This window comes from Glandiceps talaboti, chromosome 10 (genome assembly GCF_964340395.1).
Source record: "Glandiceps talaboti chromosome 10, keGlaTala1.1, whole genome shotgun sequence".
NCBI lineage: Eukaryota > Metazoa > Hemichordata > Enteropneusta > Spengelidae > Glandiceps > Glandiceps talaboti.
The window spans coordinates 21,492,693-21,508,790 of NC_135558.1; the positions used below are offsets into that span (position 1 = coordinate 21,492,693).

At 35.1% G+C, this 16,098-nt stretch overlaps 1 protein-coding gene across 1 annotated transcript in view; it reads right to left on the minus strand.

The window, feature by feature from the left end:
* Nucleotides 1-1,746: 1,746 nt before the first annotated feature.
* The window catches only part of LOC144440756 (medium-chain specific acyl-CoA dehydrogenase, mitochondrial-like), a 33,363-nt gene continuing 19,011 nt past the window's right edge, over nucleotides 1,747-16,098 (minus strand). Inside the window, exons 4-11 of the mRNA XM_078130135.1 lie at nucleotides 12,603-12,672; nucleotides 9,182-9,282; nucleotides 8,819-8,899; nucleotides 8,365-8,604; nucleotides 6,257-6,397; nucleotides 5,325-5,420; nucleotides 2,248-2,496; nucleotides 1,747-1,827 (exon numbers count right to left, since the gene is read on the minus strand). Of these exons, the coding sequence (XP_077986261.1) occupies nucleotides 1,747-1,827; nucleotides 2,248-2,496; nucleotides 5,325-5,420; nucleotides 6,257-6,397; nucleotides 8,365-8,604; nucleotides 8,819-8,899; nucleotides 9,182-9,282; nucleotides 12,603-12,672 (1,059 nt within the window). The remainder of the gene's footprint in view (nucleotides 1,828-2,247; nucleotides 2,497-5,324; nucleotides 5,421-6,256; nucleotides 6,398-8,364; nucleotides 8,605-8,818; nucleotides 8,900-9,181; nucleotides 9,283-12,602; nucleotides 12,673-16,098) is intronic.

Below are 16,098 nucleotides of genomic sequence, written 5' to 3' on the forward strand. Positions count from 1 at the left end.
AACATGTCACCACAGAGCTTAATATCAGAAATAACAGGTGTAAAATCTATACCAGGTTTTGTCAGAATAGTCTCATAATGGCTTTTCCACATATTTACCACCTCAGCATCACCAGAATGACCACCCACAGATGATGGAGCTGGTGTTTTACCCTTACGCTTAGCTATCTCTTTCCAGTTAGCCTTTGGGTCACGCTTTAACTTTTCGGCTAAGGCGTTTGCACGCATTTCTTTTTCTGCCTTATTACATAGTGCAAATTGCCTCTTGAACTGTGCTCTAGACTTCCGCATATGCTCAAAAAATGGACCAAATTTAGGAGACCCATAATCCTTCCAGATTAAAAAATCAGTCCGAGCTTTATCGTAATGTTGTTTTAAGTGTTCCAACCTGGTATAGTGTGCTTATTGGCGTTAGCAGCTTTTGGGAGAGTCTTCTCTGCTGCAGACAACAAAGTCGAAATAATATCATTATAAAAAGTGTCAATCAATTCGGAGTGAGTGCAACAATGTGGGTCAGTACATGCTAGTGCGTCGACTGGAAGATAAACTTTAGAGAGAAGTCTATCACACAATACTTTATAGTTTGCTCGGTGGCACGAAGAAGCTTTGTTCCAACTAGGTTTGCACTATGACCACTCATGGGTGATTTCACGTGTTAAATTGGGATGTCTGCTGTGCTGCTGTGCCAATTAAGTTGAAATTTGTTGTGCAGGTGTCTTGAGATGAGCAGATATAAGTCTGTTCAAGACAAGGTGATTGGATTATTTATATGCAAATTAGGTCTAAAATAGAATTTTCGTAAAATCGACTATAATAATTATAAAAGTACAATGTTTGAAACTTTCTGTATGAATGTGTTCTATTGTGTTTGTGAGTCATCATATGAAACCACTAACCATTTTATTACTTTGCTAAAACAAAACTGCATAGTAGAAGAGCTGAACAACAGAATCACTTCTACACGTTACAAAGACAAAATAAAAATAACAAAAAGTTATTCTGACTGATAGGTGGTTTGTTTTGTCTACAAATACAAAACATAACACTACATGTTTCAAGGTTAACACTTCTAATAAGCAAGAAAAAGATGAAATTTCTATTTGTTTTATCATTATGGGTAACTGGGTCAAATGCATCACATTATATTTTAAAAACAACCTGTTAAAGCCTTAATATTCAACTGTATTTAATATATTCTTACACTACCAAAACAATTGATTGTCGTCTACGTTTATCTAAACTTATTTATCTATAACACAAAATATGGCTCACTATGATACGTGCATAAACACCCAATTGTCCTTCTTTATCCAGATGTCTTTTCCTTCTTAACACTATCGTCATGAGCAAGCCAATGCCAATTCTTTCAAAATCTTTGGTTAGATTTTCAGTTTTGTTTTGTTTTCATGTCTTTGCATTAAATTTGTTGTTACTTGTGTTTGTTTGTTATTACATATATTTACATAATGATTCTTAATCAGATCATGAAAGATGGTTTTCTCGGTTATTTTCGAAACCTAAGAGAGAAAGTTTAATAATGTTATCAATTTAGAACATCACCCAACAGGGTTATATTTTAATGCTTTTCGCTGATACTTTGTTATTCGTTATTTTTTAAGGATGATTTTTAGAACAGAGCGCTGAGGGAATACATTTTTGGCAAGAACGTGGTCGAGCAATTAGTGACATCTGAATCAGATATCAAGTAATGCTTAATAAAGTACACTATGTTGTTAATTGTTAATTCCTATAAGCCACTAGACATTGCCTTGACGATCAACTCTCGTGCGATGACAATTCTTTGGATCTGAGATGTTCCCTCGTAGATCTGAAATATGAAGCAAAAGAAATAATATCTTAAGTTGATAAAAGGGGATTAACGTCATTTCATAAATTGTCATGAACAAGTTTTATTAAGGTCAGTGATGACATTAAAGTTTTCAAATGCATGACTTTCAAAACACTTAATTGTAAATCCTTCTTTGTACATTGAAAGAGGTCATTACTGGATTTTTGGTTTACTCAAAGGTTATGATCTACTTAATTATATAATGAGTTGATTTACATATTACGTTTATTTACAATATTGATCTCCTCTTCCTCATTCCAATCACAAACGATATGGACTTCAATCAAGTAGCCACTGATCCACCAATCACAGTACTTGAAACATTGTAAACGTATTTGGGTAATGCCATCATAACATAGCATATCATAGCGTATCATAGCATATAGCAACACTACTTACCTGATAGATCTTGGCATCTCTCATTAGTTTTTCTACAGGATATTCACTATTGAATCCACACCCACCAAATATCTGTACAGCATCACTAGCTGCTTTATTGGCCACATCTGAAGCCATAGCTTTGGCAATTGATGCAAAGTATGTGTTACGTTCTCCTTGATCAGTTTGTAAGGCTGCCTTGTAAGTTAGAAGTCTTGAGGCCTCAATACCCATTGCCATTTCAGCCAACATAAATGCCACTGCTTGATGCTGTAATTGTATGACAAGAAAGGATATATATAGTTATTAGATTTATTTGTCTATTTTAATATGTTACAATCAGACATATGTGGAACTGTGGAGAACCAGATCACAAATTACAAATACCAATAGCAATACCAATACAGAAACACACATACGGCAAACATGTTATTTTCAATGTGTTCGGATTATTTGAAATTTCTGCATCTGGCAGGTTTGACAACAATAAATCAACATGAATATATATATATATATATATATCATTATAATCATTATAATTTCCACTACAAAAACAAAAGATCGTGTTTACAATATATCTTATCAATCGAATAAGCTTATATATGTACACACACATACACAGAGACACACACACACAGACAGACAGACAGACAGACAGACAGACAGACAGACACTGAGACACAGCCATACACATACACACCAACAAATACGCTTACACACAGAGAGAGACACAGACACAGCCATACACATACACACTCACACACACACAGACAGACAGACACACAGACAGACACAACCACACACACACACACACACACACACACACACACACATTGGTCAACTGGTTATCATTCACTAATACTTTTCTTTGTCAAGGACAAAAAATACTTCTGTCATAAGACATAAGGAGCCTTGTCATTACTGTTAGCGACACAAAAAACGGTTATATCATAGTGTCATGAGTATTATTATACTTGCTCTTGTGTTGTTGACAATATTGGAGCGTTAGAACCAATGATGTAGACGTGTGTTGTGTAATTAACGTGTGAAGGACTTTTATTGTCTCTTCTATGAACCAATGATGTAGACGTGCGTTGTGTACATGTAATGAACGTGTGGAGGACTTTTATTGTCTTCTATGAACCAATGATGTAGACGTGCGTTGTGCAATGAACGTGTGGAGGACTTTTATTGTCTTCTATGAACCAATGATGTAGACGTGCGTTGTGCAATGAACGTGTGAAGGACTTTTATTGTCTTCTATGAACCAATGATGTAGACGTGCATTGTGTAATGAACGTGTGAAGGACTTTTATTGTCTTCTATGAACCAATAATGTAGACGTGCGTTGTGTAATGAACGTGTGAAGGACTTTTATTGTCTTCTATGAAGCAGTGATGTAGACGTGCATTGTGTAATGAACGTGTGATGGACTTTTATTGTCTTGTAAGAACCAATGATGTAGACGTGCGTTGTGCAATGAACGTGTGAAGGACTTTTATTGTCTTCTATGAACCAATGATGTAGACGTGCATTGTGTAATGACCATGTGAAGGACTTTTATTGTCTTCTATGAACCAATGATGTAGACGTGCGTTGTGTAATGAACGTGTGAAGGATTTTTATTGTCTTCTATGAACCAATGATGTAGACGTGCATTGTGTAATGAACGTGTGAAGGACTTTTATTGTCTTCTATGAACCAATGATGTAGACGTGCATTGTGTAATGAACGTGTTGAGGACTTTTATTGTCTTCTATGAACCAATGATGTAGACATGCATTGTGTAATGACCATGTGAAGGACTTTTATTGTCTTCTATGAACCAATGATGTAGAAATGCGTTGTGCAATGAACGTGTGAAGGACTTTTATTGTCTTCTATGAACCAATGATGTAGACATGCGTTGTGTAATGAACGTGTGAAGGACTTTTATTGTCTTCTATGATCCAATAATGTAGACGTGCGTTGTGTAATGACCATGTGGAGGACTTTTATTGTCTTCTATGAACCAATGATGTAGACGTGCGTTGTGCAATGACCATGTGGAGGATTTTTATTGTCTTCTGTGAACCAATGATGTAGACGTGCATTGTGTAATGAACGTGTGAAGGATTTTTATTGTCTTCTATGAACCAATGATGTAGACGTGCGTTGTGTAATGACCATGTGGAGGACTTTTATTGTCTTCTATGAACCAATGATGTAGACGTGCGTTGTGCAATGAACGTGTGGAGGACTTTTATTGTCTTCTATGAACCAATGATGTAGACGTGCGTTGTGCAATGAACGTGTGGAGGACTTTTATTGTCTTCTATGAATCAATGATGTAGACGTGCATTGTGTAATGAACGTGTGAAGGATTTTTATTGTCTTCTATGAATCAATGATGTAGACGTGCATTGTGTAATGAACGTGTGGAGGACTTTTATTGTCTTCTATGAACCAATGATGTAGACGTGCGTTGTGTAATGACCATGTGGAGGACTTTTATTGTCTTCTATGAACCAATGATGTAGACGTGCATTGTGTAATGACCATGTGGAGGACTTTTATTGTCTTCTATGAATCAATGATGTAGACGTGCGTTGTGTAATGACCATGTGGAGGACTTTTATTGTCTTCTATGAACCAATGATGTAGACGTGCGTTGTGTAATGAACGTGTGAAGGACTTTTATTGTCTTCTATGAACCAATGATGTAGACGTGCGTTGTGCAATGACCATGTGGAGGACTTTTATTGTCTTCTATGAACCAATGATGTAGACGTGCGTTGTGTAATGACCATGTGGAGGACTTGTATTGTCTTCTATGAACCAATGATGTAGACGTGCGTTGTGTAATGAACGTGTGGAGGACTTGTATTGTCTTCTATGAACCAATGATGTAGACGTGCGTTGTGTAATGAACGTGTGGAGGACTTTTATTGTCTTCTATGAACCAATGATGTAGACGTGCGTTGTGTAATGACCATGTGGAGGACTTTTATTGTCTTCTGTGAACCAATAATGTAGACGTGCGTTGTGTAATGACCATGTGGAGGACTTTTATTGTCTTCCATGTAATATACATGTAGATGAATTGAAAAGTCCATTACCTGTGCAATGGGTTTCCCCATGGTCTTCCTCTCCAATGCATACTTGGTAGCTTCATCCAAAGCTCTTTGTGCTAGACCTACAGCAGCAGCACCCACCTTGTGTAGAAAGTATTCGCAATTAGTTCAATCACAAGTCAAGGACATTATTACAAAACAATATAAATAAAACTTGAACAAATTGGAATGCTGCACCTAGTCTATTTATGAGTACTACTCTCCCTGGGGGGGGGGGGTCACGTAATACAGGTTATAATTATGTACCGCCTTTTTATAAACTCATGTAGGCTTTTGACTCCAGCCTTGATTTTTAAGTATTATGTAGATGTTTGAACCCCCCCCCCCCCCTTTGAACGCATACACGATCTTTGATCGTAAATTCGCAGTTGCCAATTTTTTCAGTTTTCCCGAGAATTTCAGAAAACGCTACTTCCCAGGTTGCCGATTTTCAAATTTTTTACTCCTATATTTGGGCAGAATATAGACTTATGACCACTAGTTTTTTTTAAATTTTTGCCACGGTACATCTGCACCCACTATTATTATTAATAATATAAATAGTTAAAAGAAAGTGAAAGCGATTCCTTAACAAATGTAATGAACTCGATTGTTAAAAGTTCGTGTTAAAAAAACATTGTTTGCACACACTAATTATAATATTGTAATTCATTTATATTTGAATTTAATTGTATCTCATTACAACAGAATTTATTCCAAAACTTAGATAGTAACATAACAACAGGATAGCACACTTTGAATTAGTAATAGTTTTTAAAGCAATTCTACATGTGTGATGTAACAATGCATGAATAGTATGTTCTATGTAATATAAAATCTAACTAGATGGGTATTGAAATGCGTTTCGTCACAAGCAGTGACTGTCATGTTATACTCGTCTACAAAGGCTTATCAACTTAAACTCCATCTAAACTTACACCTGGTCTGGTTTTATCAAACACTCCCATAGCAATCTTAAATCCAGCTCCTTCACCAATCAGTACATTCTCTTTAGGAACAACCACATCTTCAAAAAAAATACCACGTGTATCACTAGCATGTTGACCCATATTCCATTCCTTTAGAAAAGAAACAATCAAGCAATAACGATAAACATAAACCGTAAGACAATGGGTTTTGACCAGTACAAATATGATACCACTATACTGTAGAGATAATTGTGATTGTGTCGGTTCTAAATAAAGGTAGGCAGATTATAAGACTAGTTATAATTTAAGATGATTTAATTATTATAACCACCTAGAATTATTACCTCAAACAAAGAATTGGTTTGTCCAATCAAAAGGAAAGGCGAAAGATTAGCTTAAGACTTTTTTGTGGATGTAAAAGAAAGACATCTCTGAATAAGTTCACTTTGATCGCAAAATCAGTGTTATATATACTTTGACACATATATGTATATTTAACCAACACACACACACACACACACACACACACACACACACACACACACACACACACACACACACACAGCTATAGATTATTTATTGATATTAAATGTATATTAAACCGGTATGTTGAACTTTGTTTTTAAAAAGTGGAAAAACAAACTGTACTTTGGAATGGAAATAAAGTTCTGGTCTAGATCACTCCCAGAATCTGAATATCTGTTGAATTTGTTGCTATATAAATGATTTATTGCAATACGACTATCCCAAGTCAAGGAGCACTAAAGTTAATTTTAAATGATGATCAATGTCCTGCCAGTTAAGAAATGCTGATTGTGATTACCGTCACTTGTTACTGGTAAATGTGCTTTGGTATCACCAACTTGCCATCCATATCGCATTTCAAGGAAATCACATAGTTTATTGTCTTTGTAGTCATGTATTTTTTCTCTCTCCATACGGAGATGTTGAGTTTTGTAGGCAGATTTTCTCTTAATACCCGTAGGCATCTGAGGAATAACCTCGGTGTCCACAAATGGCAGCCAATTTCGCATACGGTCTTCAGCTTGCCAATTTGAAACCAATGCATCCTCATTTCGCAGGGTTCCGATGTCGACGTCGTATTGTTGTTGAAGGGGATGGGGTAGGCGTTGTTGTGTAGAATAATCTTGGGGTCTAAGGTACCCATAACCACTTGTATGTAGTACGTCGTTTCGGATGGAAGGTTGCCGAGTCCCCGGGGGTGTTACCAGTGACCAGCTCTGGTAGGGGTGTGTGGCCAGTACTGGAAACCCCAAAAAATCAATAACTCATTTTAGACGACTACAGTTTTTTTTTAAATGACAGTTTAAGAAGCAACATTTTAGGACAATTAATGGCAGTTATGATTTGGTAAAAAACAATAGACGAAGCAAAATCGAAAATAGTGGACCCCGTTTTAGCTCGAAAAATACAGACCCTGGAGTCTATTTTTGACCAAAGGGCTACAAAAACGCACCCCAAAGGAGTAGCCCCGCCCCAGCCCCCGGACGAGTCCTTTTCAGTCGCTGCAATTCCATATTAGCTGCTTTTAAGCTGACCCATCATGTCCTCTGTAGGTTTCTTTATTGTGTTCCTGCCTCGTGGCATTGTTATAAAAAAGCAGCGAATTTCTCGGAGGCGAAAATTAACACCACAGCAATGTCACTCAAAAAATGGAGCTAAATGCAGAAAACTTCCACCGCTAGAGGGTGTCCTAGCAAAAGTGACATGAACTGCATGTAATTAGCAATTTTTACCAAAGTTACAAATACTAAGCTGAGCCACGCGAATCGAAGGCGGTGATTTTGAGTAAACATTGGTCAATTCTTGAGCTTTGCAAATTGCATTCATTACCCACGATAGAGAAGAAATCTACCTTTAAATTTGGCATGGACTATTTTTAGTTGTGCGCGGAATCGACGATAAAAGAACAATAATCATAAATGTTCACTTGACATTGTATTTAAAGTCTCCGAAAAGGGCATTTTTGACTTTATAGATTATCCACCATCTGCCGGAATACCATGATCCCAGCGTTTGAGGTAGAAGGCCAGTATATTTATTTTCTAAAAGAGTCTCATTTGATACTATCACATTGCAGTGTATTAAATGCTTACCTTCTTTCCAATTACAATACCTGGAGTATCTCTCTCAACAATAAATCCTGTAAATGCTTCACTGGCCTTAGCTTTAGGATTTGGATTAGTTTTGGCCAACACAAAATACCAATTAGCAACTCCTCCTCCAGTTATCCACATTTTCTGTCCATTTAACACATATTCATCTCCCTTTCTTTCTGCTTTGAGTCGAATTCCATTTACATCTGAACCAGCTCCTGGTTCTGTTACACAATACGCCTGAATAATGGAAATGGGTTTTCTTGAAATTATGGTGGCAGATTGAAAATTGACCTTTTTTTAATACAACTATGATGTACAAAACATGCTCTTTCTGATTCTGTATGTTATGTTATACGTATTAGCTTGTGTATATTCGACATTTTGTATGGTGCCGTACAGAATCCATCAAATGTACAAGCAGTACAAAGATTAACAACTAAATCTGACTTACAGCAACTAATGGTTCATCAATTAATCTTCCTAAGTATTTCTTCTTCTGTTCATGGTTACCAGATAAGGACACTGGCGTTTGCTGTTGGTATATGTAAGCAAATAAAACATTTTAGACATTGGTCAAGTTCATCAGCTTGATAGATGACATGACGTACATGTTGTAACTTTCAGCTGCTTGTGTTACTCAGCAGACAGACAGACAGACAGACAGACAGACAGACAGACAGACAGACAGACAGACAGCTAACACCTGTTTGGCGTTCGTGCCAATCCCCTGCATTATATACAGCTTTAAAAGATGGACAGATAACAAAAAAAACAATTGAAACCAACACTAACCCCTGTTAAAACCAATACTCACCCCAAGCAATGTTCCCCCGAAAGCAGTTGCCACACCAGTACATCCATAGCCTAACCCTTCTGCACTTATGCAATCTTCAATGACACCAAGACCTGGTCCACCTAGGTAAAATCATTTGTATTATGATACTTGAAGTATATAATAACACAAACTTTATCATTCATGCCCTTTGCTTCATAATAATGATAATGTAGTTATAATGATGGAGTGGTAATAATGTAGTTGTAACAATGCGGTGATAATAATGTAATGATAATAATGTAGTGATGATAATGTAGTGATGATAATGTAATAACGTAGCGGTAATATTGGTAATAATGTTGTGGTAATAGTGTAGTGGTAATAAGGCAGTGGTAATAACGTAGTGGTAATAACGTAGTGGTAATAATGTAGTGGGAATAATGTGGTAATAACGTAGTGGTAATAATGTAGTGGTAATAATGTAGTGATAGTAATAACATAGTGATGATAAAGTAGTGATCATCATGTAGTGGTAATAATGTACTGGTAATGTAATGGCAATAACGTATTGGTTATGATGTAGTGATAATAATGTGGTAATAATTTAGTGATAATAACGTTGCGCTTATAATGAAGTGATAATGATGTGATAATAATGTAGTGGTAATAATGTAGTGGTAATAATGTAGTGAAAATAATCTAGTGGTAATAATGTAGTGATAGTAATGTAGTGGTAATAGTGGAGTGGTAATAATGTAGTGGTAATAGTGTAGTGGTAATAACGTCGCACTTATAATGAAGTGATAATAATGTGATAATAATGTAGTGGTAATAATGTAGTGGTAATAATGTAGTGGTAATAACGTCACACTTATAATGAAGTGATAATGATGTGAAAATAATGTAGTGGTAATAATGTAGTGGTAATAATGTAGTGGTAATAATGTAGTGATGATAATGTAGTGAAAATAATCTAGTGGTAATAATGTAGTGATAATAATGTAGTGTTAATAGTGGAGTGGTAACAATGTAGTGGTAATAACGTAGTGGTAATAACGTAGTGGTAATAACGTAGTGGTAATAATGTAGTGGTAATAACGTAGTGGTAATAACGTAGTGGTAATAATGTAGTGGTAATAATGTAGTGGTAATAATGTAGTGGTAATAATGTACTGGTAATAATGTAGTGGTAATAATGTAGTGGTAATAACGTAGTGGTAATAATGTAGTGGTAATAATGTAGTGGTAACAATGTAGTGGTAATAACGTAGTGGTAATAATGTAGTGGTAATAACGTAGTGGTAATAATGTAGTGGTAATAATGTAGTGGTAATAATGTAGTGGTAATAGTGTAGTGGTAATAATGTGGTGATAATAATGTAGTGGTAATAACGTCGCACTTATAATGAAGTGATAATGATGTGAAAATAATGTAGTGGTAATAATGTAGTGGTAATAATGTAGTGGTAATAATGTAGTGATAATAATGTAGTGAAAATAATCTAGTGGTAATAATGTAGTGATAATAATGTAGTGTTAATAGTGGAGTGGTAATAATGTAGTGGTAATAATGTAGTGGTAATAACGTAGTGGTAATAACGTAGTGGTAATAACGTAGTGGTAATAATGTAGTGGTAATAACGTAGTGGTAATAATGTAGTGGTAATAATGTACTGGTAATAATGTAGTGGTAATAGTGTAGTGGTAATAATGTGGTGATAATAATGTAGTGGTAATAATGTAGTGGTAATAACGTAGTGGTAATAATGTAGTGGTAATAATGTACTGGTAATAATGTAGTGGTAATAATGTGGTGATAATAATGTAGTGGTAATAGTGTAGTGATAATAATGTAGTGATAATAATGTACTGGTAATAATGTAGTGGTAATAATGTGGTGATAATAACGTAGTGGTAATAATGTGGTGATAATAATGTAGTGATAATAATGTACTGGTAATAATGTAGTGGTAATAATGTGGTGATAATAACGTAGTGGTAATAATGTGGTGATAATAATGTACTGGTAATAATGTAGTGGTAATAATGTAGTGGTAATAATGTAGTGGTAATAACGTAGTGGTAATAACGTACTGGTAATAATGCAGTGGTAATAATGTAGTGATAATAATGTAGTGGTAATAGTGTAGTGGTAATAATGTAGTGGTGATAGTGTAGTGATAATAATTTAGTGATAATAAGGTAGTGATAATAATGTAGTGGTAATAATGTAGTGGTAATAACAAAGTAGTAATAACATAGGGGTAATAATGTAGTGGTAATAATGCAGTGGTAATAATGTAGGGATAATAATGTAGTGGTAATAATGTAGTGGTAATAATGCAGTGGTAACAATGTAGGGGTAATAATGTAGTGATAATAATGTAGTGGTAATAACGTAGTGGTAATAGTGTAGTGGTAATGTCGTAATGGTAATAATGTAGTGGCAATAACGTAGTGGTAATAATGTAGTGGTAATAACGTAGTGATAATAATGTAGTGGTAATAATGTAGTGATAATGCTGTAGTGGTAATAATGTAGTGGTAATAATGTAGTGGTAATAATGTAGTGGTAATAATGAAGTGATAATGCTGTAGTGGTAATAATATAGTGGTATAAACGTAGTGATGATAATGTAGTGATTGAGGGCTGGGGCAACTAGGAGATGGATCACGTTTTTGCAAATCGGTTCTGGGACATATGTTAGAAATTAGAAGTTAGGGTGGGGTCACATTTTATGTCGCCTCATTTTCATTTACCTAACTTTGCATTATTTTGTGATTTTGACATGATACCACCGTTGCCACCATTTCCAAATCCTACTGCTACCACATACCACCTAACCGCCAATGTAAAGTAATATAACATATCAGTGAAATGTAGTGACCTAACTGTTAGTTGTGGTATGAAAAAGAGGAGCGGGTCTCACAATTGTAAAGGGAAAACAGGGTGGCAAGATATTTGGAATAATGTAATGAGGTGGAGATGTTGACATAGGTCCACAGTTGTCAGTTGTGCGCTCATCTAGGTTTTAGAAAGAACACATGCATTGGTTTGATACAAACACAAATAGTGGGAATCAACAAGTTCCTTTCAAAACTATCAATGTCATGGGATCTTACTACAAAGATCGAACCCAAGATCTAGGACCTCATGACTACTAACAAGGGTGTAATAACTACGCCACGGGGAGGCGGTGATGTTAAAAAATGCTATTTTCATTGAAAATTTTGTATTCTTAGTAATTTGATTACAACGGACTGGGAGGGGTTATATTTTATGCTACAGACCGGGCTTGATTTTCCCCGGCCCTCCCTTGTAATTACCACACAAAACAGACCATACTGAGTCTGGATTCGACGTACAAGTGGTCCTGTAACTTTGGAAATTGAATTATCCGACCATACTAAACCTCATGTTTCCATCGTTTATTGAAGTTAATAAAACTGTGTTCCATACCATACTTTTCTTCAATGCTCAAATTCAATAATCCAAGTTCCCAGAACTTCTTCAGAGGACCCCATGGAAACTATGGAGACAGGAAAGTCAAAGTAATGATATCAGGAAAGAGTGTACTTCATAAATGTTTGATTTTGTCACTGGACATCATCATTGATGTGATTCTCGTAGAATTCAGATGATTAAACACGGAGGGGGAGAGGAGCAATAAGTATGTGATTAATGATTAGATTTTTTCTTTCTTGTGGAATAAACCTGATATTTCTATTTGTTTTTCTTTCCCTGACTAGACTTTTCTTCCGGCTGAATATTCATCCCTTTATTGACCAAATAAAGGCGTTATTTCCTTTCTTCTATTCAATTCCCTTTAATATCTAAAGGAAAATATTTTTTCTCATCTTCTCATTCCCCCCAGCCCCACCCCTCCCTATCTTCACACCCCGTACCCCCCCCCCCCCCGAGTTAACCTCTGGGACACTATCAAGCCGAATAAACATTATAATATTCAATCGTTTACTGATATAAGAAGTGGGATTAGTAAGTAGCATACAATTGAATGTGTATTTGGTATGATCCCCCAAAAGTTAAGACGGGGGGGGGGGGGGGGGGGGGTAAACGTCCGTGGTATCTTGGTAATGACAGCGTGAGAAATGTTTTCATACAGTCAATCAAGACACTGAATATCAGCCTGTGTAAAAGACTAGCCACGGGAAAGAAAGAATAATGCAATCCGTTTAAAACTTTCCCCGTGTAATGTGTTTTACATAAATTGAAATTAATACAGCTGTAAAGACAAAATGCATAGAATGTCGAACATTGACTTTATAAGATAACCACAGTTAGTACTTAAGAATTTTACATCAACAAGTTCTTACAAAGACTATTCTTTTTATTCATATAAAACAACTGAACAAAGAGAAACACAGGCTGCATTTCTTTATGATTACAGGAGAACGACCATGAACTTTGTTTCACCAATCCTTCATCATGCAACCTCTCTAAAAGTCGACCACTCTAGTTTAAAAGAGGTCTGTGTATACTGTGGATGTAGCATTACAAAGTAACAATGTCAGGGGCTTCTTTTTGTTCTGACCACTAGTCTAAGCATTGTGAGTTAATTTTGGCAAGTGGTGAACGTCCATATATTGTATATTTCCCATTATGCCTCACTTCCGTGTACAGCCAGTGTCATGATGAAGAATACAAAAAATGCAATCTCTCTTATCAGTCTGATCGGACACTTGAGATAATATCATTACTATGACTTAGATCAGAGACTAGAGATAATATCATTACTATGAGTTAGATCAGAGACTAGAGATTATATCATTACTGTGACTTAGATCAGAGACTAGAGATAATAACATTACTGTGACTTAGATCAGAGACTAGAGATAATATCATTACTGTGACTTAGATCAGAGACTAGAGATAGTATCATTACTATGACTTAGATCAGAGACTAGAGATAATATCATTACTATGACTTAGATCAGAGACTAGAGATAATATCATTACTATGACTTAGATCAGAGACTAGAGATAATATCATTACTGTGACTTAGATCAGAGACGAGATAATATCATTACTATGACTTAGATCAGAGACTAGAGATAATATCATTACCATGATTTAGATCAGAGACTAGAGATAATATCATTACTATGACTTAGATCAGAGACTAGAGATAATATCATTACTATGACTTAGATCAGAGACGAGATAATATCATTACTATGACTTAGATCAGAGACTAGAGATAATATCATTACTATGACTTAGATCAGAGACTAGAGATAATATCATTACTGTGACTTAGATCAGAGACTGGAGATAATATTATTACTGTGACTTAGATCAGAGACGAGATAATATCATTACTATGACTTAGATCAGAGACTAGAGATAATATCATTACTATGACTTAGATCAGAGACTAGAGATAATATCATTACTGTGACTTAGATCAGAGACTAGAGATAATATTATTACTGTGACTTAGATCAGAGACGAGATAATAACATTACTATGACTTAGATTAGAGACTAGAGATAATATCATTACTATGACTTAGATCAGAGACTAGAGATAATATCATTACTGTGACTTAGATCAGAGACTAGAGATAATATCATTACTGTGACTTAGATCTGAGACTAGAGATAATAACATTACTATGACTTAGATCAGAGACTAGAGATAATAACATTACTACGACTTAGATCAGAGACTAGAGATAATATCATTACTATGACTTAGATCAGAGACTAGAGATAATATCATTACTATGACTTAGATCAGAGACTAGAGATACTATCATTACTGTGACTTAGATCAGAGACTAGAGATAATATTATTACTGTGATTTAGATCAGAGACGAGATAATAACATTACTACGACTTAGATTAGAGACTAGAGATAATATCATTACTATGACTTAGATCAGAGACTAGAGATAATATCATTACTGTGACTTAGATCAGAGACTAGAGATAATATCATTACTGTGACTTAGATCAGAGACTAGAGATAATAACATTACTACGACTTAGATCAGAGACTAGAGATAATATCATTACTATGACTTAGATCAGAGACTAGAGATATTATCATTACTATGACTTAGATCAGAGACTAGAGATAATAACATTACAACGACTTAGATCAGAGACTAGAGATAATATCATTACTACGACTTAGATCAGAGACTAGAGATAATATCATTACTACGACTTAGATCAGAGACTAGAGATAATATCATTACTATGACTTAGATCAGAGACTAGAGATATTATCATTACTATGACTTAGATCAGAGACTAGAGATAATAACATTACTACGACTTAGATCAGAGACTAGAGATAATATCATTACTACGACTTAGATCAGAGACTAGAGATAATATTATTACTATGACTTAGATCAGAGACTAGAGATAATATTACTATGACTTAGATCAGAGACTAGAGATAATATTATTACTATGACTTAGATCAGAGACTAGAGATAATATTATTACTATGACTTAGATCAGAGACTAGAGATAATATCATTACTATGACTTAGATCAGAGACTAGAGATAATATTATTACTGTGACTTAGATCAGAGACTAGAGATAATATCATTACTGTGACTTAGATCAGAGACTAGAGATAATATCATTACTATGACTTAGATCAGAGACTCGAGATAATATCATTACTACAACTTAGATCAGAGACTAGAGATATTATCATTACTATGACTTAGATCAGAGACTAGAGATAATATCATTACTCTGACTTAGATCAGAGACTAGAGATAATAACATTACTATGACTTAGATCAGAGACTAGAGATAATAACATTACTATGACTTAGATCAGAGACTAGAGATAATAACATTACTATGACTTAGATCAGAGACTAGAGATAATATCATTACTATGACTTAGATCAGAGACTAGAGATAATATCATTACTGTGACTTAGATCAGAGACTGGAGATAATA